The sequence below is a fragment of the Aspergillus udagawae genome (assembly GCF_001078395.1).
Source record: "Aspergillus udagawae IFM 46973 DNA, scaffold_9, whole genome shotgun sequence".
NCBI classification, from domain to species: domain Eukaryota; kingdom Fungi; phylum Ascomycota; class Eurotiomycetes; order Eurotiales; family Aspergillaceae; genus Aspergillus; species Aspergillus udagawae.
This window is the reverse complement of record NW_025091272.1, coordinates 443,313-465,524: the sequence shown is the minus strand read 5'-3', so window position 1 is coordinate 465,524 and position 22,212 is coordinate 443,313. Positions and strand designations below refer to the sequence as shown.

At 50.9% G+C, this 22,212-nt stretch overlaps 9 protein-coding genes across 9 annotated transcripts; 6 read left to right on the top strand and 3 right to left on the bottom strand.

The window, feature by feature from the left end:
- Positions 1–1,147: 1,147 nt before the first annotated feature.
- Aud_010409 (LMBR1 domain-containing protein) lies at positions 1,148–3,266 on the top strand (the record flags this gene model as incomplete). Its single annotated transcript, XM_043295252.1, has 2 exons — positions 1,148–1,455; positions 1,529–3,266. 2 exons carry the CDS (start codon positions 1,148–1,150, stop codon positions 3,264–3,266), a joined length of 2,046 nt encoding a protein of 681 aa, XP_043151187.1.
- Positions 3,267–4,978: 1,712 nt separating this feature from the next.
- Aud_010408 (BAG family molecular chaperone regulator) lies at positions 4,979–6,154 on the top strand (the record flags this gene model as incomplete). Its single annotated transcript, XM_043295251.1, has 1 exon — positions 4,979–6,154. One exon carries the CDS (start codon positions 4,979–4,981, stop codon positions 6,152–6,154), a length of 1,176 nt encoding a protein of 391 aa, XP_043151186.1.
- A 1,555-nt stretch (positions 6,155–7,709) lies between these two features.
- Aud_010407 (uncharacterized protein) lies at positions 7,710–9,518 on the top strand (the record flags this gene model as incomplete). The annotated part of the gene is made up of 2 exons (XM_043295250.1): positions 7,710–7,817; positions 7,950–9,518. 2 exons carry the CDS (start codon positions 7,710–7,712, stop codon positions 9,516–9,518), a joined length of 1,677 nt encoding a protein of 558 aa, XP_043151185.1.
- An 814-nt stretch (positions 9,519–10,332) lies between these two features.
- On the top strand, positions 10,333–10,780 carry Aud_010406 (glutaredoxin; the record flags this gene model as incomplete). Its single annotated transcript, XM_043295249.1, has 3 exons — positions 10,333–10,384; positions 10,452–10,550; positions 10,623–10,780. The coding sequence occupies 3 exons, from the start codon at positions 10,333–10,335 to the stop codon at positions 10,778–10,780; spliced, it is 309 nt and encodes a 102-aa protein (XP_043151184.1).
- A 152-nt stretch (positions 10,781–10,932) lies between these two features.
- Aud_010405 (chalcone isomerase domain-containing protein) lies at positions 10,933–12,231 on the bottom strand (the record flags this gene model as incomplete). The annotated part of the gene is made up of 1 exon (XM_043295248.1): positions 10,933–12,231. One exon carries the CDS (start codon positions 12,229–12,231, stop codon positions 10,933–10,935), a length of 1,299 nt encoding a protein of 432 aa, XP_043151183.1.
- Positions 12,232–12,502: 271 nt separating this feature from the next.
- Positions 12,503–13,924, bottom strand: Aud_010404 (BRcat and Rcat domain-containing protein; the record flags this gene model as incomplete). The annotated part of the gene is made up of 1 exon (XM_043295247.1): positions 12,503–13,924. The coding sequence occupies one exon, from the start codon at positions 13,922–13,924 to the stop codon at positions 12,503–12,505; it is 1,422 nt and encodes a 473-aa protein (XP_043151182.1).
- A 500-nt stretch (positions 13,925–14,424) lies between these two features.
- On the bottom strand, positions 14,425–16,492 carry Aud_010403 (putative alpha-L-rhamnosidase B; the record flags this gene model as incomplete). The annotated part of the gene is made up of 3 exons (XM_043295246.1): positions 14,425–15,313; positions 15,360–15,631; positions 15,686–16,492. 3 exons carry the CDS (start codon positions 16,490–16,492, stop codon positions 14,425–14,427), a joined length of 1,968 nt encoding a protein of 655 aa, XP_043151181.1.
- A 973-nt stretch (positions 16,493–17,465) lies between these two features.
- Aud_010402 (putative extracellular exo-polygalacturonase) lies at positions 17,466–18,620 on the top strand (the record flags this gene model as incomplete). Its single annotated transcript, XM_043295245.1, has 5 exons — positions 17,466–17,735; positions 17,794–17,895; positions 17,946–18,153; positions 18,204–18,403; positions 18,465–18,620. 5 exons carry the CDS (start codon positions 17,466–17,468, stop codon positions 18,618–18,620), a joined length of 936 nt encoding a protein of 311 aa, XP_043151180.1.
- An 867-nt stretch (positions 18,621–19,487) lies between these two features.
- Aud_010401 (putative L-serine dehydratase) lies at positions 19,488–20,672 on the top strand (the record flags this gene model as incomplete). Its single annotated transcript, XM_043295244.1, has 3 exons — positions 19,488–19,552; positions 19,610–19,663; positions 19,721–20,672. 3 exons carry the CDS (start codon positions 19,488–19,490, stop codon positions 20,670–20,672), a joined length of 1,071 nt encoding a protein of 356 aa, XP_043151179.1.
- Between the last annotated feature and the right edge of the window lie 1,540 nt (positions 20,673–22,212).

Here is a 22,212-nt window from a genome sequence, read left to right as displayed (position 1 = left end):
ACAGTACTTCGTACTACCAGTCTATACCAGTACTGGTTAGGTACCTGATGCCTTCGAAATTGGAATTCTACAAAGAAAATGGGTAGCATCTCGATAACAATAGATAATCAGGACTGTCATTATATGACTATGGAGTAAGGTCCTAAGGTAACTCTCGCATCTGTTAAAAGAATATTTCTAACAATAGGTGCTCTTGACTGGCTAGAATTTGACGCAAGGTCCTGAGACTGGAGTCACTGGACTCGACGGTTCAGACAGTGTACCTGGTACTTAGGCACTAGATATACTCCGTACCCACCACCAGGGGAATTGGTGCCTAGGTATTATTTACTATGAGTGTTGCGGAAACGCTCATTGTTATTACTAGTATATTATTATTTACTATTATGAGGGAGCTCCCATTGGTTTGAGAGGAATCCAGGCTCGATCAGTTCATCGACTGGTACCTCATTAAGTACGTACCTTACCTTATCATAAACCCCACCAACGCCTTTAGACCAGGTAGTATCTAGCACAGGAGTACCAGATAAGAGTCAACACAATAACCAAGATCTGATGAATAGATACATAATGAAAGATCTCTTCTTTGTTTAGACTTCTTCACGAAAATATACAGCAGATTTAGTGCAGACTCCAGGGTGCAGGATGAGCATGCCGGTGTGCTTGGACCCACCTCTCTCTGTTCTGTACCTAGCAGGAGATAGCCTTCTGCCTTCTTTCAGCGTCCCTTGTCAGACCATATCACGTGATTGCTGTCGTCACCGCCCGTCTTGGACTCTTAGCAGCCAACGACAGTCCCTTTTCCGTTGGGGCCTGTATACGTACTTGATGATGATGATGATCAAGGAGATCCACTAGATAGTCTGGATCATCGGATCACTGGACATCTAAATTCGACGTATTTGGGTCGCTCAACTCATCCAACTGTTTCCTTCCTCAATTTGTGTTTCTACCACTTATAGTCCGGGCTTTCTCTTCTATTCACCTTTTTCGGCCATTTCCAGTCAGTCCTACAGGCTCTCCGCTCGATAGTCTCTCCTTTACTGTCACGTTCCTTGCATTTCCTCCCGTCATGCTCATCTAAATTGGGACACCTAAAGCCGTACTATCAGTCTCGTCTGTTTTTCCTGGTGGCCCCCTAAGCGCCATGTTCATATTCTCCGCAGCTCCAGTCCCGGTCGGGTCCAGTATCTTCTTTGCACTGGCCCTGCTCACCATCTCCGTTTCAGTGTTATTGCTGCTCCGACGTTTCCTTACCCTGCGAGCCACTCCGGCATACCTCTCGGTCCCCGTCTTCCTTGCTCTTGCGCTCCCCGCCAGCGTAGTACTTCTAGTCCCAATCGATCTTGCATCCAGTTCTCGTGACGGAGGCGGCCCCAAGGCGATATGGCTTCCGGATCGTTTAATCCTGGTAGCATGGCGGATCGCCTATTGGCTAATTTTCGTTCTGACCTGGTTTGTACCACATGTGGTCCTGCTGACCCTCTCGTTGCAGAAGTGCTGATCATAGGTAATTGGTCTCCTGCAGGGCTATCCTTCCGTTGCTAGGAGAATATATCGATTCGGGTTATCGTGATACCAAAAGTCGCATTGTGTATTCGCTGCGATCGAACGCTCGCTACCAGCTGATCGTTTTATGCTGTGCATTTGTCGGTCTGGTCTACATCTCCATTCAGAATGGCTTTCACTTCGCCTCGATCAAGGCGCTCGTCATGGCCTTGGCGTATGTATGGGGTCTTGTACTTGCAATTTATTCAATGGGCCATGGCCTGGTTTCCATACCTCGTACTCTATTCCGCAACGCCAACGTCAGTGGCAGGCTACGCAGGGTTCAGGCCCATGCACCTCGACTGCACGACCGACTTATGGATGCCATCAATGATCTCGAGAGCCTCGAATCGCAAGTGACACAATTGCAGCAGCGGAAAACTGGAACCGCTCGAGATTTTCAGGATTGGATTGAAGAATTGGCCGAGACATCCAGCCCCATCGAGTCGCGAGCCGCTATTCTGGAACCCTCCAGTGTGCAAGGCACCGTTCCTCCGGTCATCACAGAACGCTACATGGCGGATCTGACCCGACGCCTACAGCGAGCTCGGCACCAGAGGGCCCGCTTTGTCGATGAATGGGATCGTCTGGTTTTGCTCGCGGCCGACTTGCAAGCAATTATCGACTCTTCCGCATCTCGAAAGCTGGATTTTGGCCAATCGCCCCGGCGTTCGACTTCTCTGCCACGCATCAAGTTCTTGACCCCCTACATGCGGTACCACCTGTATGTCAACGTCATTCCCAGTCTACGGCTCGTCTGGGGCGCCCTTTTTGCGATGGCGTCCATCTGTGTCATTTGGTCAGAATTGATCAAATCCTTGGCTCCTCGCTTGTCTGTCGTGACACTGTCCATCATCTCGTATCATAAAGATCCAAAACCGGTGGATTTTGGAAGACAGGTGGCCGCTTCCGCGTGGTTGCTGTACATGTGCGCTGCCGCTCTGGTGGGTGTCAAGGATGCCAAGGTCTGGGGCAATCGCGCCCTGGTTCGCCGAAACACTTACGGAGAGAGCGCGTGTTGGTACGCTAGCCTAGTCGCCAGGCTTACCGTTCCAATTGCTTACAACTTCCTGACGTTCTTGCCGCTGAGTGTGCGACAAAACACTATCTTCTACCATTTCCTCGGTCGGCTTATAGATCTCACGCCTCTAGGAAAGGGATTTGATTATTTCTTTCCGGTCTTGATTCTACTGCCTGTCTTTGCAACTCTCTTCAACCTCTACGGGAGAATCAAGAATGTATGCGGCTTGGGTCTGATTGAGGAGGATGACAATGAGTTGGAGAATAACCCTAGCGGCTATGGGCTAGGCGGTTGGAGGGAAGGCCGCGAACTCATCGATCGAGAACTGAATGGCCTTGGATCTTTAGCGCCATCCTCCCGTATTGGGCAATCGACCTGGCAGTCGAGCCGTAACACCGATACTCCAGGAATAATATCCTCCAGAACACCTCGGGCCGATAGTGCTCGACCAAACCGGCCTCTCAGAGGTGCTCCTGCATCCTCTGCCGTTCTAGAAGACGAGACAGATGAGGAGAATTTCTTCCAGTCTTTTGCGCATCGGGTCAGAAATACCTTTGAGACTGCAAGCAAACCTCAATGGCTTCAGGGCGAACCCTTCCGGCTTCCAAGATGGATGAGCAATGATAGGGCCCAAGGAAGTAATAGTCTCACAAGGTTGTTTGGTGGTCGCCCAGCTGATGGTGGGGTGAGACTTTAGTAGCCGTGTATGCTACTCTATGTATTTTTGTACAGTATCCTGCATGGCGAGGGCGTCTGGCTGGTCATATATTTCCCTTGATATATAATATGTATATTTCATTCTAGTCATCAATAGATCATGGGCTTGAAGGCTCTAGTGCGTTGCATTTGTCCGCTAATCTGAATAAATAGGGTGAATATATTTCCTCGCGTGGTACCTGCACGAGGACTTGACATACAAAACCCCATACACAGCATTAGATCAGGCATCCTTGATTGAGACGCCGATCTCGCTGTCCGCCTGAAACCCATAGTATGAGAAGAACCGAGATCACTTTGGCTCAAATGGACCCCAGATTTATTGCCTTCAACTGTATCTACACGCTGTGGGGTGTTGGCGGCAGGACAGAATGACCGCCCAGAGCCCACGTCCATTGCATCAGTCCCCCTCAGAAAACCACACCCACTTCTCCCAACATTTCTGTTGAGTGTTTTTGTGAGAGTTGAATCAAATAACCATTACTAGGTCATTATGGATAATTGATATATCAATTAGCATATCATCCCTTCGTAGTAGGACCAAGTATCAAGCGTATCAAGCAGATTGCTTCCGTGTGAGTGGAGTTGAGCTTCTACTTTCAGCATTTATCAATTTCTGCTGTATGATTTATGATAAATTTCCTTAACGGATTTTCTTTGTGCTGTTTTGATGGCTTCGCTGATGATTAGAATGGCATCATGTACCGAGGTCCTTCGCACTGTATATTGAAGAAACTATAAATAAAGCAATTTCAGAATGAAAGACTGAATTTAGAACACACTTACTGACTCGATCCAGATACCTCTCAGGTTGGGGAATTCCCCCCACAATACCTCCTTGGGGCCGAATTGTGCCAATGGTCTCGGGCCCGCTACCCTCTTCCCTTCTTTGAAGATATAATATTGCCCGGAGAGATATTCTAGGGTTCCGGATTTATAGCCATCTAATACGGCAGCAGCATTCTCGGCATGCTCGCCTATTACTGGACTTGCCAAGAGACTCTCAAGCTCCGCAATCCTACGTTCCGGGGAGGTTTTTGCTGGAGGCCGTTTGTCGAGTTTTTCAAGCAAGGCACGGCCGTTATCGGGATCGATATCACCTGATTTGATGCGAGCCTCAACGGTTTCACGACACTCTGCGGTATTGGAGCTAGAAGTCCTTTAGCAAGGATAATCAAGTGACTTCTCCACTTCGGATACCACTTACATGAAGGGAAAGGGAGGGAGACCAGGCTTTTTTTTCCATGGTTACAAGGAGCAGAAGTCCTTAGGTCGCTGGGTAATGAAAACAAGTGAGACTGACGCCCACGCGACGAATCCGTATCTCTAGGCATATGGTGCAAGGCCCTAGCCACTCTCACCACTCTTCCGCACTCGCACCGGCATTGGGGTATATGATGTGGGCAAGTCACTGCTCAACTAGCATAAACCTCCAACAAAAGCACAACCGGACAGACTCTCATATTATGGTAGAAAGTAGTCAATGAGATTTAATGGATTCAATGAAAAGAAATGATGCAACCGAAACGTTGTGACTCTATTCATCTAGCTCTTGGATTCCGTCACAAAGTTCTCGGAGGCTAGCCCAGATAAGACAGATGAGTAAGAATCACCACTCTGCCCATAAATCTGCCACAGCTCTACAACATCCGTCATTCACTTTTTCGTCACCTCTAGCTGGACTCTCGATCCATGACCCTTCACCCATCACACATTGTTCAGTCCTCCGTGGGCGAGAGGTGTGCTTCATATATCACAGCGATCAGTGACACTCTCACCCAGCGAGTCGTTTCGCCTCTCCTGTCAGCCAAAGCGTCATCTTCCCTACGTACTCTGACCCTCCCACCTGATTGGGTTCTCGATCCTGCAGATCCTCCCACTGTTGCTCTCACCGTCTTCGCCTGCGCCATTGCACTCGTCGCCATGAGCTGGCGATTCAGCGATCTCTGGCGCCGCTCCCCCTATCCGGCTGCCAAGACCACGCCGCCGCATATCAGCGACAGCGACTACACCTACCTCACACCGGAGGATATCGTGGACCGCCCGTCGGGCTACGCGGGTGCGGAGGAAGACGAGCCAGATACCCTTCTTCTCAAGCATCGCAAGAATACCTACGCCTTGCATTTCCCTGCGTACGCCATCAATGACGGGGCGCTCAGAGTGGGCGAGCTGAGGCGCCGGGCGGCGGAGGTCACACGCACACCTAACCCGGCGCGGATCAAGTTACTCTACAAGGGGAAATTGTTGGATGATGACACGGTGCCGTGCCGCGCTGAGGGCCTCAAGCAGCAGTCGGAGGTACTGTGTGTTGTTTCGGAAGTGCAGCCTGGCGAGAGCACGCCTAGTGAAGGCTCGGAGGCGGAGGCGGAAAAAGCCGACGAGGCTCCCCGTCCAGACGAGGTGCAGAGCGGCGGGGAAAGAAGGAAGAGGAATCGGAACAGAAACAAGAAGAAGAAGGGCAAGGGCCGGAATAAGACAGCTGATGCGGCTGCTGGTGAAGCGGACGGGCTCGCCCCGCCGGCGGAACTCCCGCGACCGTCCTCTGCTGGGGGCTCGTCAGCGTTACCGGCGCCGTCTCCCAACCTGAAAGTTTTACGCACACCGCTCGAGCAAGCCAATGCGTTGATCACATACCTGCGGACTGTGCTACTGCCCCTCTGCGAGGCGTACGTCGCCCATCCGCCTACTGATCCCAAGGCACGCGATTTCGAGCACAAGAAGCTGAGCGAGACGATCCTGGCACAGGTCATTCTCAAAGCGGACGGGATCGAACCGGACGGCGATGAAGCTGCTCGGAATGCGCGTAAAGCTCTGGTCAAGGAGGCGCAGGCGGCTCTCACCAGTCTAGATCAAGCTGCAAGGGAGTGACTTGCGCCTGGAGAATTTGATTGATTTTAAATTGAACACTGTATATTTGGGACTTGCGTTTCTTGAAGCTATGTATTTGGCACATGCTTTTCCGGTCTGGCTATCGACGGATGAGGGAATAGAATCGCTCTTGATCAAGACAAAGATACAGAGGGATCGGGCATCTCTGGATCTTTCATCGCTTTATGTTTATAGTTTATGGACATCAGGTCGTGTCCAATGCACATACATGTACTTGGAAGTTTGCATTGAGATGGCGTCTGGGATTGATGTCTTGGGATTGTTTCTAGGGACCGATGAGATGGCTCTTGACATGAAGATAAGGACGATTTGCTGAAGAGACAAAAGAAGTGAGAAGCTCGATTAGTCTAGCCACGGAATATCTACGTGCTTCAACTAAGAACTCTCGAATAGAGCCTAATTAGACGCACTAATCTAAACCGGTTTAAGGCTCCCAGATCTGGGCTCTACATGATGCTACCTATCAAATCTCTATCCAAGCGACAGTTGAGCTAGTTGCAAGATTGGCTGGGCTGTTGAGGCTTCGAGCTAAACCTTCATCAGCCCCGTGCCGTTCCTTTCTTTCTCCAATCTCTCTCGTTATTTTCGTGCTTTTCCGCTTTTCTCTCTCTGCTCCCGTACTCCGTACTCTTGTGATTCCTCTTCTCCTTTCTCCTTGGCTCCGGTGCTGTCGATCCCAACCCTCGCCCTGGTTTTCTGGAGTTCCCTCTTCTTTTTTTTTCACTTCAATTCACTTCACTTTTAATAATGCTCTTTGCTGCTTGTTTCTAAATTTCACTACTAATCTTGCAACAGCGTGGAGCTCTCCTACGTCGGCGCCACAGTCTAGCCACATCCTGTGCATCCACTCCTTTTCGTCCTTTTTCCTTCTTCCCCTCTTCTATCTTCGCATCTCGTCGTCGCCCTTCGACGGGTCTCGTCCGCTCACACCGTCGTCGATAATTTAACTTTCATTTTTCTCTTTCTATACTTGGCCTATATCCCCTTGTCGCTCGGAATCTTTGACTGTTTGTACCGAAACCGCCTGGCCTTTCTATAACGGGAAGACGCATCGCCTATCCACGGTACCGAATCCGCCGGTTCCCTTTATTACCAACACCAGCTGCGGAACAAGTGTCGAAATCCCCGGTTCGAGCGGAGGAATTGAACCAAAGAAAATATCCTGCTGCTGTTTTCTGGCCTATTTACGTTTTACCCTTTTCGGGCGGCCTTCCCTCCTATCCGGCCTTCTCCCTAGCTTCCACCCCCTAACACCGAATCAATCCATTTTGCGAACGACCACGAACGCTGTGCACCTCGTCTCATAAAGCCTCGCCGACTGAAACAATATATTTCGTCGATTGACCGCGACCGGTCGGCGCCCGTGCCGTTCCCTTGGGATGGCCTGATTGAGGGGGAGATTGCTGGAATTCGGTCTGCTTTTGACAAGACCCCACCATATCTGCACCCCTCGAATTATTCACTGGGTTCCAGCTGGTCTGACCTATCCTTGACGCTTACTTATCTATTTCGTTAATTTTCAATCGCTGCTGGAATGGCGGGGGCAGCCACCGCAACGTTCTCTGCAGATGTCTGGACCTCGCCCGGTAGTGTAGACGCCAGTCAGCAACAATGGGACTTTGCTGTTCCCGGGCGGCAGAATGTAAGTGTTTGTTTTGCATCTGTTGTTGAGTGCCGTATCTCTTCTTTTTTTGGACTTGATCGTGTTGGGTGCGGCATCGCATGTGACATGCCATCAATCTGCAGGAGCAATGGCTGATAATTTTTCTGATAGAGTAACGCTCGTCCCAAGTCACGGTCTCGCGACTCTGCCCACAGAAGATCCCGAGACAAGGGCTCGAGAAGCTCGTCCCTATCCAGACATGCCTACGCACAAGAGGCAAACTTCCTAGCATCTCGGGGAAGGCGCGAACATAGCCCAAAGCGACACGAAAGTGAGCCTGGATTCCCGCGAGACCTGCACGGATATGAAGCGGCGAATCGGAGCGGGAGCAAAACGAGAGACTCTGAAAACAATGGACCTCATAAGGGTAGCGACAAGAAAGATGGGATGGGACAGCATCTGAACGAACTAGACAGTGCAAATTGGATCCATCGCGATAAGCTGGCCCGTATCGAAAGCGAGGAGCTGCAACAGGCGGCCTATCTGTTTCATCGTCGGGCTGGTCTGGAGAATGGTAGGCCGAGCCGGGCGAGAAACCACGACTCCAACAACAGCGGGTTCAGCGGGTTCAGTGGGTCGGTAGGTGCACCGACGGCATCGGAGTCCATGGAGCCATGGCCGAGCCTCCGCGAAGAGCAGCGCAACCATACCAGCTCTCCGACGCCATTTGACGGTAACGGTACAGGGGACGTGACGGAAGAGGAGCGCAGAGGTTGGGATCTTCGTAGACCAGAGGAAATTGCTGCCGACGAGGTGACAGATAGCGCATCGAGTATGTATCGTAACCCAGGACTTCGAAAGAGCTCGTCTCGGATACCCATATCGACGGCCAGCCCGGCGCCTATTTCTCCGGAGCATCTGGGACGAGAGTTTCCCATGCAGCGTGCGCGGACGCTCACGAACGGCGAGGAGGAAATCTTGTTGTTTGGAAAGCCACGCAGAGCCAGCGAGCCAATCGCGGTGGAAGCTTCCGACTCCTCTGCCACTCCATCTGCAGGCAGCCGACCAAACAGTCGCGGCATTCAGCCCAACCATAATTCTCCGGCCAAAAGGGGACCACCGACCAAAGGTTCTGCAACCCGGAAAACTTCTGCTCCTCCCAGCAATACCCGGAAGTCGTCGAGAACCCGGACCGTTTCAACCAATTCCCAGCGTCCTACCACCAGATCAGGCGAACCCCGTCCGCCCCAGACGATCAATCGACCCGAGGGGGATCCTCCATGGTTGGCGACCATGTATAAACCCGACCCTCGACTCCCTCCAGACCAGCAGATCCTCCCTACGCATGCACGAAGAATGCAGCAGGAACAATGGGAGAAGGAGGGCCGGACACCTACAGCGTACGATCGGGAATTCGCTCCATTGGCTATTGGGCCTGACGATCGACCTCAGCTGTCCAGCAAGGAGGAAGACACGGAGAAAGTGGAGAATACGCCAGAGAAGGCCGAAGACCAGTCACTCTCCCCGGTACAAGCAGAAAAGACCGACCATCTCCTCGCCTCGCCAAAGAGTCCCGCATCAAGGCCGAGTTCCAGTACGGGATACAGCCCCATGCCTAAGCTACAGGAGATGCCGGCCGCTGCGCAGGTGGGATTGACGCCAAAATGGAACCCTCCCGTGGTGACTGCGCAAGCTCCGCCCCCGAAGGAGAAAGGATGCGGATGTTGCATCGTTATGTGATTCGAAATATACGGTCCTTCTCGGAACAGTCTAATTGGAAGATACCTCAGTCTGACCTCTTTTGCATTTTGTCTACTGTTTCTCTCGCCAGTTCATTCAGCGTCAGGTTGGCCGACGGTGTTGTGTGTTGCTCAGACTTATTCGAGGTTTCTGTTTCTTTTCCACCTCCTTCGTTTTTCCAATTCGCAGGTGAGCGACAACCATTCCGTACGCAAACCTGCTACTCCTAGGCGAGGATCCCGTCACTTGATGACTTTGATATGCATACCTTCCTTCAGTTTTCCTTGCTCAAAACTTGATCTGGACCGATCACCTGCATACCCCGCTGTTTTGTTATTTCGTTTTTTTCGCCGTTTCATATTTCAGCGACAGCATTTCATTTCTTATCTGATCTATATCCAAGTTAGTCATGCTGACATCGAACTATTCCCGTCGAACGTGGTCATAGCTAAATTCACAAATCATACAAAGCACCCAAGTTCTACCTCTCGATAAGCATTGGTAATAAATCATCAAATGTAGACACACTATGATCTCATTTCGACGCCAAGCACCCTCAACTCCTCAAACTCTAAAAGGTAGAGAGCCGCGTCAACAGAACGATTAATAAGCATTCGCCATCCGATAACATCATTTGGATCGGAAATCGCACCCACCTCCGCCAGAACCAAATGTCCACGGAATATAATCCCACGCGCCTCCCACCACCTTCACCACCAACGCCTTCTTTCCGTTCCTCCACAACCAATTGCCCACCATAGCTTCCATATTCACCCGTCTGTTCGGCTCCTTCGCCGGCCCCTCCCCAGCAGCCATGTCAGCCGCAAAGACCAAAGCCCAGAACCTGATTAACGAGAATGCCGTTGGTGCGTCCCCCCTCCCCTAATCAACCGGAAACCGAATCAGCCTGAGACAAAATCTGACGAGTAGCAGTGGTCTTCTCGAAATCCTACTGCCCCTACTGCAACTCTAGCAAGAAGACGCTCAAGGACCTAGGCGCCAAATTCTATGCGCTGGAGTTGGATGAGATCGGTAAGGCCTCAAAACTTCTTAATTTCCGAATGGAAAGGGAATGAAAGGTTGCTGATATCTGTGATGATGTAGAGGACGGAGCCGAGATCCAGAATGCGCTGTATGAAATCACGCAGCAGCGGACCGTGCCGAATATCTTCATCGGGAAGAAGCATATTGGTGGGAACTCGGAGTTGCAGGCCAAGTCTGCGCAGTTGCCGGCTTTGTTGAAGGGGGCGGGTGCTTTGTAGATTATGGCTATAGATTGACACGCTTAGAATCTGATATACGTGACTAGATGATGGTGTTTTAGGTTTCCTTATACTGTTTACTGTGTGCTCCGTAACGCTGGGTTGGACCCTGATTGAGATTCACATTATAGTACAGGTAGAAGGATAGAAAACTAAACGACCTTCAGGACTACAGTTCCAACCGGTCTTTCCACAATCCCCATCACCCCATCCACAACACTCTGGCGCGCTCCCTCGCTAGATACCGTCTTGCCGGCCAGGTAATTCAACCACACCAGCCGACTGATCCGCTCGTCGGCCACCCGGCCAAGGAAGCGCATCGGCTTCGCGGGATCAGGATGGAACAGCGCATTGAGCTCCCCGCGGGCATTCCGCACCAAAAGTAGAGTCTGCCCCTTGGGGACATTCTTCCGTTGCCCACCACCAAACAGAGTCTTGAATTCATTCATCGCAGCGCCAAACGACTCATCCTCGAACTCGCCGGGAGCGCCTGCTCCGCCCTCCTTAGCCTTTGCGTTCGCCTTCTGCGCCCGCGCCGTGATGCCCCGCACCCAGCCGTCCCGCAGATGTAAGAAGTCCGTGTTGCGCGTCGGCACGATCCGGAACGCCGTGCGCAGCCCGTCCTGCTTGAGGATCTGGGTCCAGGCTTCCTCACCCATCTCCGGATCCAGGAGCAGCTGCTTCAGACCCTGCCGCTCGGTCGAGACCAGTGACGTCGCCGACGTCGCGCCCGGAGTATTGCTGATGACGCTGTCCCGACCGGGCGGATTCACCGCCGTGCGGATCAGCCGCTGCTGCAGTTCCGAGATGTCCGCCTTGGCCACGTACAGGCCGACAACGTACACCTGGACCTGGAGGAAGGAAACGGTGCGGATCCCCAGGCCCAGGAGCTGGTATTCGTCCTCCTCCACACCAGGACCAGAGGGGAGGTCTTCTCCGGACTTGAGCGAGGGGTCGTCAAGGGATCTGGGGAGTCGGATGGTGCTTGGGAAGTGAGGGACGGTGCTCGTGCCTGTGGCGACCTGCTCGACACCGTCTTGTCCTTGGATGCGAATCACCGATGGGCTACTCGGGAAGCCGTCTGGGCCGTCCAGCTTTAGCGCTCCGTTGTTCGCATTGTTGTTGCTGTCGGTGTTCGCTGACTTTGTCTCCTCAAGCTGGGAAAGACCAAACAGGTCCATCTGGATGACTCCGTACATGGCCACGGCACACGCCGCGATGCCGGCGGCAGACAGAGTCATCGACCGCCGGTATTGTGCGATCTCTGCCTCGCGTGTGCGCGCATTTCCTGCCGATCGAAGGGGGTTCTTCGCAGCGGTGCGGAGCGGACGGACGGTCGAGAAAAACCGGCTGGGGGAGCGTAGATGATTCGATTGGAGATACTGGCGACGGAGACACTGGCCACAGGTACGCCAGGGCAAGGACCCTTGTATCGAAGATGCTGCTGCCATTTTGTTGATATATGAGGTGGACACCAAGGTATGACGAATGGCGTGGTCGAGACCATGGGGTGACGGCGGGGATCGATTCAGGGATGCACGTGATCTTCACTGCCCTGAAAGACAGCTTTTTCAAGCCCAAGTGCGCATAGAGACCATACTTCAATTCCTATCAAAAGCAACTACTCACATAAAAGATGACCCATAGATTCATGCGCAGCCCCTGTAATCAGGTCACACAGCCCATCCAGGAATCCCAGCCGAGCGGATAACCGTGCGCATATCAGAACTCGAAATTTCCATAACCAGCGCGACATGGGCCACAAAGTCTGAACTTGCAATTCCTACATAAGTACATCTGTGCGTCCGAGCGCTCGACAACATTCATCGAAGCAATCAGCTGTGCAGTGGGCGAAGTGTCTTCGGATTGGATCTGTTCCCAGAGGGAACCCGGTATCAAGGTTTCCCTGGGAAAGATTCTGCGCCAGCAGTTTTCACATTCGTACTCATACTCCGAGTTCTCGACCTCAGAATTATCAATTATCATGGCAAAATCGTGATTGCAATCAAAAGGATCAAGCCTTGAGCCGTCTGGTTCTGTCCCGAAGAGGTCCGAATTTTCCTCCCAGTCAGACGTAGCGTCAAGATCGACATCGCTACCGGCCTCAGCAGCAAAGTGGCTGTGCTCGACAGCTCTAGCGAGCGACATCTCAAGCGCTTGATCCTCGTCTCCGTCATCTTCGTACTCGGCCGAGTCGTCTTGCTCATCGTCTGTCTCTTCTGGGTCAGATCTCCAGCCACTATAACGATCCCAATAATCCTCCTCATTAGAGTCAGCCGCAGCGTCCTCATCTTCCCCTTCATCTTCCTCTTCTCCAGCGCCCTCGTCAACCTGAGTGGCAATCTCCTCAGCGTTGTCATCACGGACATCTATCTCAGCCGCCCGCCCCTTCGCACAAATATTCGCTTTGCAGACCTCGATAGCCCGGCAACAGTACCAGCACCACTGCGCACCGCAACGGCACTGCATGTGACGACAGCCAAACATCCTGCGGACTGCAGCACGGCATTTGGGGCATCTTTTGATTCCCAAGTTTTCAAAAGTCCGCGCCAATTCTGGGTCAATATCCGACACCTGACACGTAGAGCCGTGGTGGTACAGCTTCTTGCATTTCCAGCATACCTGAGCGAAGCACTTTGGGCACAGCACGGGGAATGAGATGTACAACGGGCTTACGGGAAGAGATGGTGTAGCCCCACTGGCTGCTAACTGCCTATAAAAACCGCTAGAAGCCACGAGAGTCTTCCATTGTTGCTTTATGTAGCTGGGGGGAATGAAGACGGAGCAGGTGGGAACGGGGCAGTAGCAGCGGTTCACTGTTCTCCACTCCTCGAATTTCAACTTGTACAATGAAATCTCCTCATCAGAAAGATATCTGCGTCCAACAGCCAGCGGAATGGGCTGGCAGCAGCGCGGCGGCATCTGGGCCTCATCCTTGCACGCCATGAGGAAGATTTGTCGGATACAGTCGGTACAGCAATAACAACCGCATCCTTTGCAGGGCCTTACTTGTTCGCCTTCAATATCCTCGTTGCAGTAAGCACAAGGACGGATCTCTGCCGGTTCTTCTGCTAGTGATTCCGTTGGTGCCGCTGGGACAGTCTCGTCTATGGACATCCGATCGAAGTGATAGATGGCTTCCATGGCTGAGATTTACGCGGGAGGAGTAGCGAGAAAGCAAGCCAGCAGAGCTACGCGAAATAGCAGACTTTGTCAGACATAACACTGATGCGTGTGATGGGCTGGGTATACGGTAACTGACTGACCCTCGACCATTAAACTCTTGCTTCTAGTCAGACCGCGAAATCTCCGGATAAGCAATAAGGAAACAAAGTGGTGAAAGATGGAATAATAAGAGAAAATAAAATATAAACAAGAAGAGGGAGAAAAAGCGAGTGAAGGACAAACACAGCGCATCACGGCGACTAATCAGGACCCACGAGGGGTTCATGGTTGACTGTGAGATGGGTCCCTTCTGGGCTGAGCCTTCCTATTTCACCAAGGTGAGAGCGTGAGCATCCATCAATGACAGCGGGAAACTTCAGGATAGGGGCACACCCTTTGTCTGTATGTATCAAAGTATTACTGTATAGTCAGAAAACTTTACTGTTATGTGTATCCCATAGAGTAGTATACTGCATTCACTATCTAACAACTACATGGTGTGATCCTCCTCCAGTCACTGTGATAGTTGCGGTTTCATATTCGTATACCAACCCCTTTTTGATGTCGTGTCCATCAATCTTGATGGAAGGCTTCTTTGGACTTGTCACAAATGGCAAGGTGAGGTTTCCTGTTGTCCCCTGAGGAACTGAGAATTGCAGCGTGTATCCCTTTAAATTTCTCTTCCACGACGCCTTGTACTTCCCCAGGACTGTTGTAAATCCAGCCTCGGCAAACTTGAGATCGCCAAACTGAGGCGCAATTTTCCAAGTCCTCCCTCCGGGCGATGTAATGGAAAGACCAACGACGTAGATGGTCAGGGCAGATGTTGGCCCTGCAGACCACCCATGTGCATGCGAGACATAGGAGGCATCATATGAGTAACCGCGACTGGACCTGTAGCCAAATGTGCCGTTGGCGAGGTATCCCTCAATGACAGTGCTCTCTGTGCCATTGGGATTGTTGAGATACCACCCCCAGCTTCGCCGAATGAGCTCGAGCGCTCTGGTGGGCTGGCCGGCGGCAAAATGACCTTGGATCTCGAACGATGAAATGAATGGCGAGATATTCTCGGGAAGCTCAGGCGCAACTGCACCGATTGGGGTCCAATTATCTGTCAGCCTCTCGGAGATACCTGCTGCGCGTGTCTGGTTGACAATGCCGAAAAGCAATGCCATGCTATTTGCGTCCTGGGGATGAAGACTCGTGGCCGTCGCATTGTCCTTGAACGCCCCATAAGCATCGTCCCAGCAGTATTGATTAATAGCCTTCTTGAGATTCTCTGCTCTGGTGTTCCACGTGTCTGCGAGAGAACTCGTGCTATCTGCCCAAGCAGCCAGCTGTGCTCCCGTCTTCAGAGAATGGTATAGGCTTGTGTTGTCAGAGAGTAGCAACATAAACGTATTGAGTCACTCACATCATCTGCGCTTCTGAGTTGTTATATCCCTGTTGCCATCGAGCCCAATCGCGGGTGCCAGTGACAATCAGTAATCCCAACTTTCTATCCACCTTTCCATAGATGAAGTCCATAGCGGCTTGGTATTTCTGCCAGTTGGTTGAAAGGAAGTCGGTATCATTGGAGAATAGCACGTAATTGTAGGTCCCGATCATCGTCCACATATGGTAGGTATCCGAGTTCTTCTGACTGAGCGGTGGCCCTGATTCGTCAAAAGCACCTGTCGTCGTATTCTATTTCGACTCAGCTCGGCTCTTGCGTGCTTAGAATTCAGCGGTAGAGCTTACTTGCGTGTTGTACATCACCTGGAGAGCATTCTTGACACTCTCCAAGTCGCCTGTACTTACAAAAGCCGAAGGAACAGCAATTCCCATATCACCAGGCCAGACTGCACGGTCCCTTTTAGCCCCGTCGACAATGATAGTATCACCAGGGCCTAGAGTTGCATTATTGGCCCATCCATTATGCAGCATTGGGACTTGACGACCAGTGTTGACTGGGACCGAGTTGGTTTGGAGTGTGTAGGCACCGCTGTACCAGATTCGATTGAGTAGCTTGTCGCTCGAGTGGAAGTAGCCCTGGTAGGCCCGCAGATTCGACCACGTAGGCTGGAAGCCAATTTCCAAGCTCACATCTTCGACCTGAACCTTGATAGACTCATTCGTGACCAGGAACACTGTCATGTATCGGAACCCTCCACGCAAGGCTTCATTCGGCATTGTATACGAGCCCTTTCCAGCCCGCGTGAAGTTTGCGTACAGTGCCCCATCAGGACCCTTGAATGCGCCGTTGGACGAATCTGACCACTCGCCTATCCAGTTCTTGGCTTCTGTAAACGCTATACCTAATGCTCCATTGCCTGAGGAGGTATAATTCAGAGTGACGATGCCGCCGACTTCGATACCAAAGTCGAATATGACCAGTGACCCATTGCCATGGAGAGTGGCCGGCATTGCTTGTGAATAAGCCGTGTTTAGGCTCAAGTTGGTGATGGACAAAATCTTCTTAGGACGAACTGTCCTTGAAGAAGGTGCATAGATGCCCTGTTCCCATGGTCCTTCGAATGCACTGCCGTCTGGCCCTGAGCATGTCATGTTCCTCCAGCATGTTTGTGCTAGAACGACGGGAAGTAGAGCCAGGAGGCTTAGAACGGCATTCAAAAAGTGAAGTCTCGTCATCTCATGGGATGGGGCCTTTAGACCAGTCAATCGAAAATAGAACTAGGCATAGATAAAAACAATTGTAGTATCATATAGTGGTCATGGCTACATATAGCCTACTGTTCGAGACCACTCCATTCGGGTTGTATTCTCCCAAGAAGCCAAAGAGGGGTTGTTCGTCCCTACCTGCATGATCTGCTTCTTAAGCAGTTGTGCTGAACATACTGGGTCGTTCGATGCTTGTATGTCAGCCCGAAGGAGCCTCCCACAGTCTCCGCACCTGGGAGCCGACCGGCCGTTCACTGGAAGAATTGGCCACTAGCAAGTAGCATGCTGTTATGGCCCACACGAAGCTTTAATTGAATGGATACAGTTAGCCAAATGTGCTACTCCGGATGCCAGGTATGCTTGCTGTTTCAGGGAACCCAGCAACGTCAGGTGTGAACCTGACCTTTCTTGCATGCAAAAATCGCGTTGCACGGCAATTTATGATGCAAGAACCACAGATTGAGGAACAAGAATGCAGATGTTGACACCTATTGCCTATTGGCGGGAAATATTAAGCAAGACCACTTGCATCGCGATACCGACATGAGTAGTGATTGACACACAGACGACAGGAACAATCTTCTTCCCGGGTCATGGCATGCCAATTCCTATTTCCTTCGACTCTCCCCGCAGTTACATATGCGCATGGTATCCTTAGCTTCGGTCTATGATTTTCCTAGCGAAAGTATTGGGAGATTCGGTGGAATAAGGACCGAAATCCTGATTCAGCAATGTCGATCACATTGAATATTGAAATGATGAAGCCAATGAGACAAATATAAAGGGGAGATGCCAAGATGGGGATATGCTGGTACATACATGAGCAGAGACACCGATGCGGGTGATAAGATCTCATACCATGCGTTGTTCGATCCTCTCCGTCGCCTCTCTCCCACTTTTCTTGGGGCTGACTTGTGCTGGTGGCGTCGAAAAGGACAAACAAAACAATGTCTGTACCGTCAAAGCCAATGGAAAACAGACGGATGATGTGCCAAATCTTCTGAAGGCTTTCAAAGAATGCGGAAATGGAGGGACAATAATCTTCCCTGGTGATCAGTCCTATTGGATTGGGACGAGACTTAATCCTGTTCTGAATGATGTCACAATACAATGGAGAGGGAAGTGGACAGTAAGTCCTCCTAATATATGCCTCTCATCAACCAACTGTTATAACTCTCGTGAAACAGTTCTCTGACGATCTCGACTACTGGCGCAACTCCTATCCTGTTGCCAAAATCATCATGCGGGCTTCATTGTCAGCGGACACAACATCACCATCGACGGATACGGTACCGGAGGTATCGATGGCAACGGCAATACATGGTACACCGCAGAAAAGGGCGTCACACAACCTGGGAGGCCGATGCCGTTCGTCTTCTGGAACGTCTCTGAGGTCAATGTCGAGAACTTCCACGTCAAAGACCCGCCTCTATGGAGTGTCAATATTATAAACGGCACGAACATGCGGTTCAATAATATTCACTGCAATGCGACGTCGGTAGATGCGCCGTACGGCTACAATTGGGTGCAGAATACGGATGGATTTGGTTCGTTTACTGCAGTCAATTGGATGTCCCCAGCTGACTTGGGTTCGCAGATACCATGGATGCTGTGGACATCCGACTCACCAACTTTGTGTACCAAGGTGGAGAAGACTGCATCGCCATCAAGCCTCGATCGTACAATATCGACATCCAGAATGTGACGTGCGTTGGCGGAAATGGCATTGCCATTGGTAGTCTTGGTCAATATCTCGAGAACTCCAGTGTGGAGAATGTCCGTGTAGATAAGGTGAAGGTAGCGCCGCTGCAGACGGATTCCTGCCTCTGAAACAGTACTGATGATATCGTATTGACAGATCATACGGTACAACGAAGACATGCACAACGCCGCGTATATCAAAACCTGGGTCGGCGCTCTGGTCCCCCAAAGTTCATATGAAAGCGCTGGTCTCCCTCGCGGTGGAGGCTGGGGCAATGTGCGAAATATCCTCTTCTCGAACTTTGAGGTGTAAGGAGCGAACGCCGGACCCTCGATAAATCAGGACAGCGGTAACAATGGTTCATACTCTGGATCGAGTCTCATGACCGTCTCCAATATTGTCTTCGCCAACTTTACAGGCTACACACACGGTGGCTCCAGTGTCACATCGAAGGTCTCTTGCTCCGAGGTTCATCCTTGTTACAACATCGAATTTGACAACGTGGTCCTCTATCCTGGCAAGAATGCATCAACTCCTGGGACAGGGTCCTGCCAATATGCCGAAAACGGAGGGGTCCATGGACTCGAGGGATGTTAGCTGAGTTGGCAAGAAATAGTCAAAATCATGATTAGTTCATTGAGGAGGAGTATCGACAACGTGAAAAATTTGAAGTGTTACAAACGTGGCGGAAAGTCATCTCGTGTACATAATCGACTGAGAGAATACCTAGTAGTATCTGTTATGTATCAAACAACTCAGCTCAAAAGGTGTCTAGACTACCATCTCTAGCTAGTAGGGATGATAGCAGTAGGATCAACACAACAGGCATAGCAGTATCTGCAGTCGGATATGATATGGGCCCGCCGAGAAGGTTTGTTGTTGGGTGTCGTCAACCAGAATATGCCTGTCATTCCTACTATGCTAGAAATGGTCTTCTAGACACTTTTTTGGTGTAGTGGTTTGATGGGTGACTGCTGACAGGTGTCATCGGAAGGGCGCACGGTGCGGTGAGGACCTAAAGATCTGGCCTGAAAACTGCAGATATAAGAACGACACAACTTTCTTGATTCAAGATTAGAGACCGTTGAGGAACAGCAATAGATTTACTGAAACTTAACCTTTCTTCCCTCATCCCATACTTTATCGTGTCATTTCAACTCGACAATCGGTCTCACTACAATGCAGAAGCCGTGGATAGAAACGCCTCTGATCGAGTCGGCAGCACTTTCCAAGGTAGCTGGATGGTAAGAACATCCTACGTTCCTATGAATCCTATCTATCCAAACACTAATTGCATGTAGCAGAATCTTTCTAAAACTCGAACTCCTCCAACCATCTGGATCCTTCAAATCAAGGTACAACATAATTCGAAGAGAATCTTCCAGGTACTCCGGACAACTGACAGAGACCAGGGGCATCGGCAACCTGATCCGCTCTGCATTTCTCGACCGAGCGAACAAGGACATGCAACTCCATTTCTACAGCTCCTCAGGAGGAAATGCAGGCCTGGCTGCCGTAACCGCAGCGCAGGACCTAGGCTATCCCTGCACAGTTGTCGTACCACTCAGCACAAAGCCGATGATGATCAGCAAATTGCGGGCGGCCGGCGCTGCTGACGTGATTCAGCAAGGAGAAAGCTGGTTCGACGCAGACACCTACCTACGGAAGAGATTCATCGATAATCAGGATACCCAGCACTCGTCGCGGAGAAACATCTACCTGTGTCCGTATGATCATCCCGAGATCTGGAAGGGCGCTGCGACAATGGTATCTGAGATGGTCAACCAATTACCTCCGCGAGATCCCTCGTCAACATGCAACTTTCCAGCTGATGCGATTGTATGCAGCGTTGGCGGTGGGGGTCTGTTCAATGGAGTTGTCGAAGGAGTCAACAATTACCTGCAATCACAAGCGATGGATGGAAAGGGAACCACTCGGAGAAATGTCAAGATTCTTGCAGCAGAGACACACGGCGCGGATTCGCTGGCTCTTTCGCTACGAAAAGGCAGTCTTCAATCGCTTCCCGGTATCACCTCGCTCGCGACCTCCCTTGGGGCTGTTTGTGTCGCTGAAAAGACCTTCCAATACGCAACCTCACCTCCTGCCGGCATTGATGTAGTGAGTGTCGTGGGCTCGGATGCTGAGGCCGCCCAGGGTGTTCTTCGATTGGCTGATGATCTCCGGCTACAAGTTGAGCTGGCATGTGGAATATCCGTAGAGGCTGCTGTGGGAAGACGATTGAGAGATGCCATCCCGGATCTTACTCCAAACAGCAGGGTGGTCATTGTGGTCTGCGGAGGAAGCAATGTCACGGCGGAGATGATAGCAGAGTATCGCCTCCGACTTGAGAGCGGATGGGATTAAACCGGTCCCCTCCTCAGTCTAGGAGTGCTGCTTGTCTGCCGACACTGGCAAGTTCGAGAAATGCTGATCCGCAACCCGCAGCCGTTGTTATCTATGACCCTTTCGAGTGAGGGACCTTAGACAACGAGCGGTGTGACCCGAGAGGTGCAGTGTACTCCATATGCTGTACATAAGTTACACTCAGAAATATGAAGATATCTTCTTTATGACGTCGATTGAGTGGGCGCGATGGTTCGAGAACTAGAACTACAAAGGTATTCGCTGGGAGTGTTGAACCTTGAAATTCGTGATATGGCATTTTCTTTGGCTGTCTCCTCGGCGAAATCAACATGTCCACATTCGCAGCTCGTGCTGACCGTGTTGGCTTTCAGCTCACCGGCTTCAATTCCTTTTTCTCATTATGACATTTTGTCATCGAGCTCTAGCATATCCGTGCCGTCAGGTATCGAAACAGTGGAAGGCAACTCACCAGTCAGAGGTAACCCAAGTTTTGCAAGGTCGAGTTGACGTTCTTGCACCTATTCAGCGTCGAAGTTATCTCTACCTCTTAGTCGAAGTTAAGAGCAAAGACCAGGTCTCGGAATTTGGTCTTCTCCTGGTGCCGTAAACGGTGAATTTGAGTGCAGGATCAAGCTTCAATTACCTGGGATGTGCCTAGCTGACCTCGACGCCGTTTAAGTCAACCAATCCTTGAACAAGAAGATTGCACGGTATAATTCTTTCTTGCGTTCTTCATTTGCTCCAGTTTCATCTCATGGGGGACTACTGGATTTACCTCGAGCCCACATGGCCTTCTTTTGCACTCAATACATACTATGTTAGTTGGTGTTATCTAGACGTCTTTTCGTAAAGTAGAACTACGCCAATGAGTCGTGCAGCAGGTTTGAATGTTAGGTACAGAGTCTCAACTCTTAAGACATACACATTCTTGCCTCGTTGGAAAAATACAACTTGCCGGGGCCACTCCTTCGTTTTTCAGTTATGGCAGGTGGTCAACTGAGGCCCCTCTCACCACCCCATCTGTCCCTCCTTCTCTCCCATCTTCATCTCTCCTTCCTCTCTCTATCCTCAACCCACTTGCCCCTTTCCCTCATTGTGACTTTTCTCTTATTGGCCTCTTTTCATCGCGGAAATGGAGAATAGGGAATACCAAGGGCAAGAATCTTCGCTGCCGGGAACATGTCAAAGCAGCAAGGCGAGTTCGCAAAAGGGACCAGATGAGAGTTTACTGGGCCAAGAAAGCTTTCCTTAAGTCCCCCAAGCCAAAGCACATTGTCCCTGCAGAAAACAAGAATCGGAACCGCCAGACGGAAGGAATTACGAGCTACTAATCTTCTTCAGAAAAAGAATGTCATGTTGCAGAGGAGAGTCAGTCGAGCCAGAACGGTATATCAAAAGCTAAACACCGAAGTTGAACAAGCATGATTCCATTTTCGGGTGTTCAGGAAGAATAAGACAGAGACAGCTAGGTGATTATTCTTTTGCTCCTTCGTCATGTACCATGAGAATATATGAGCCATGGGATCCCTGATTTATCAAC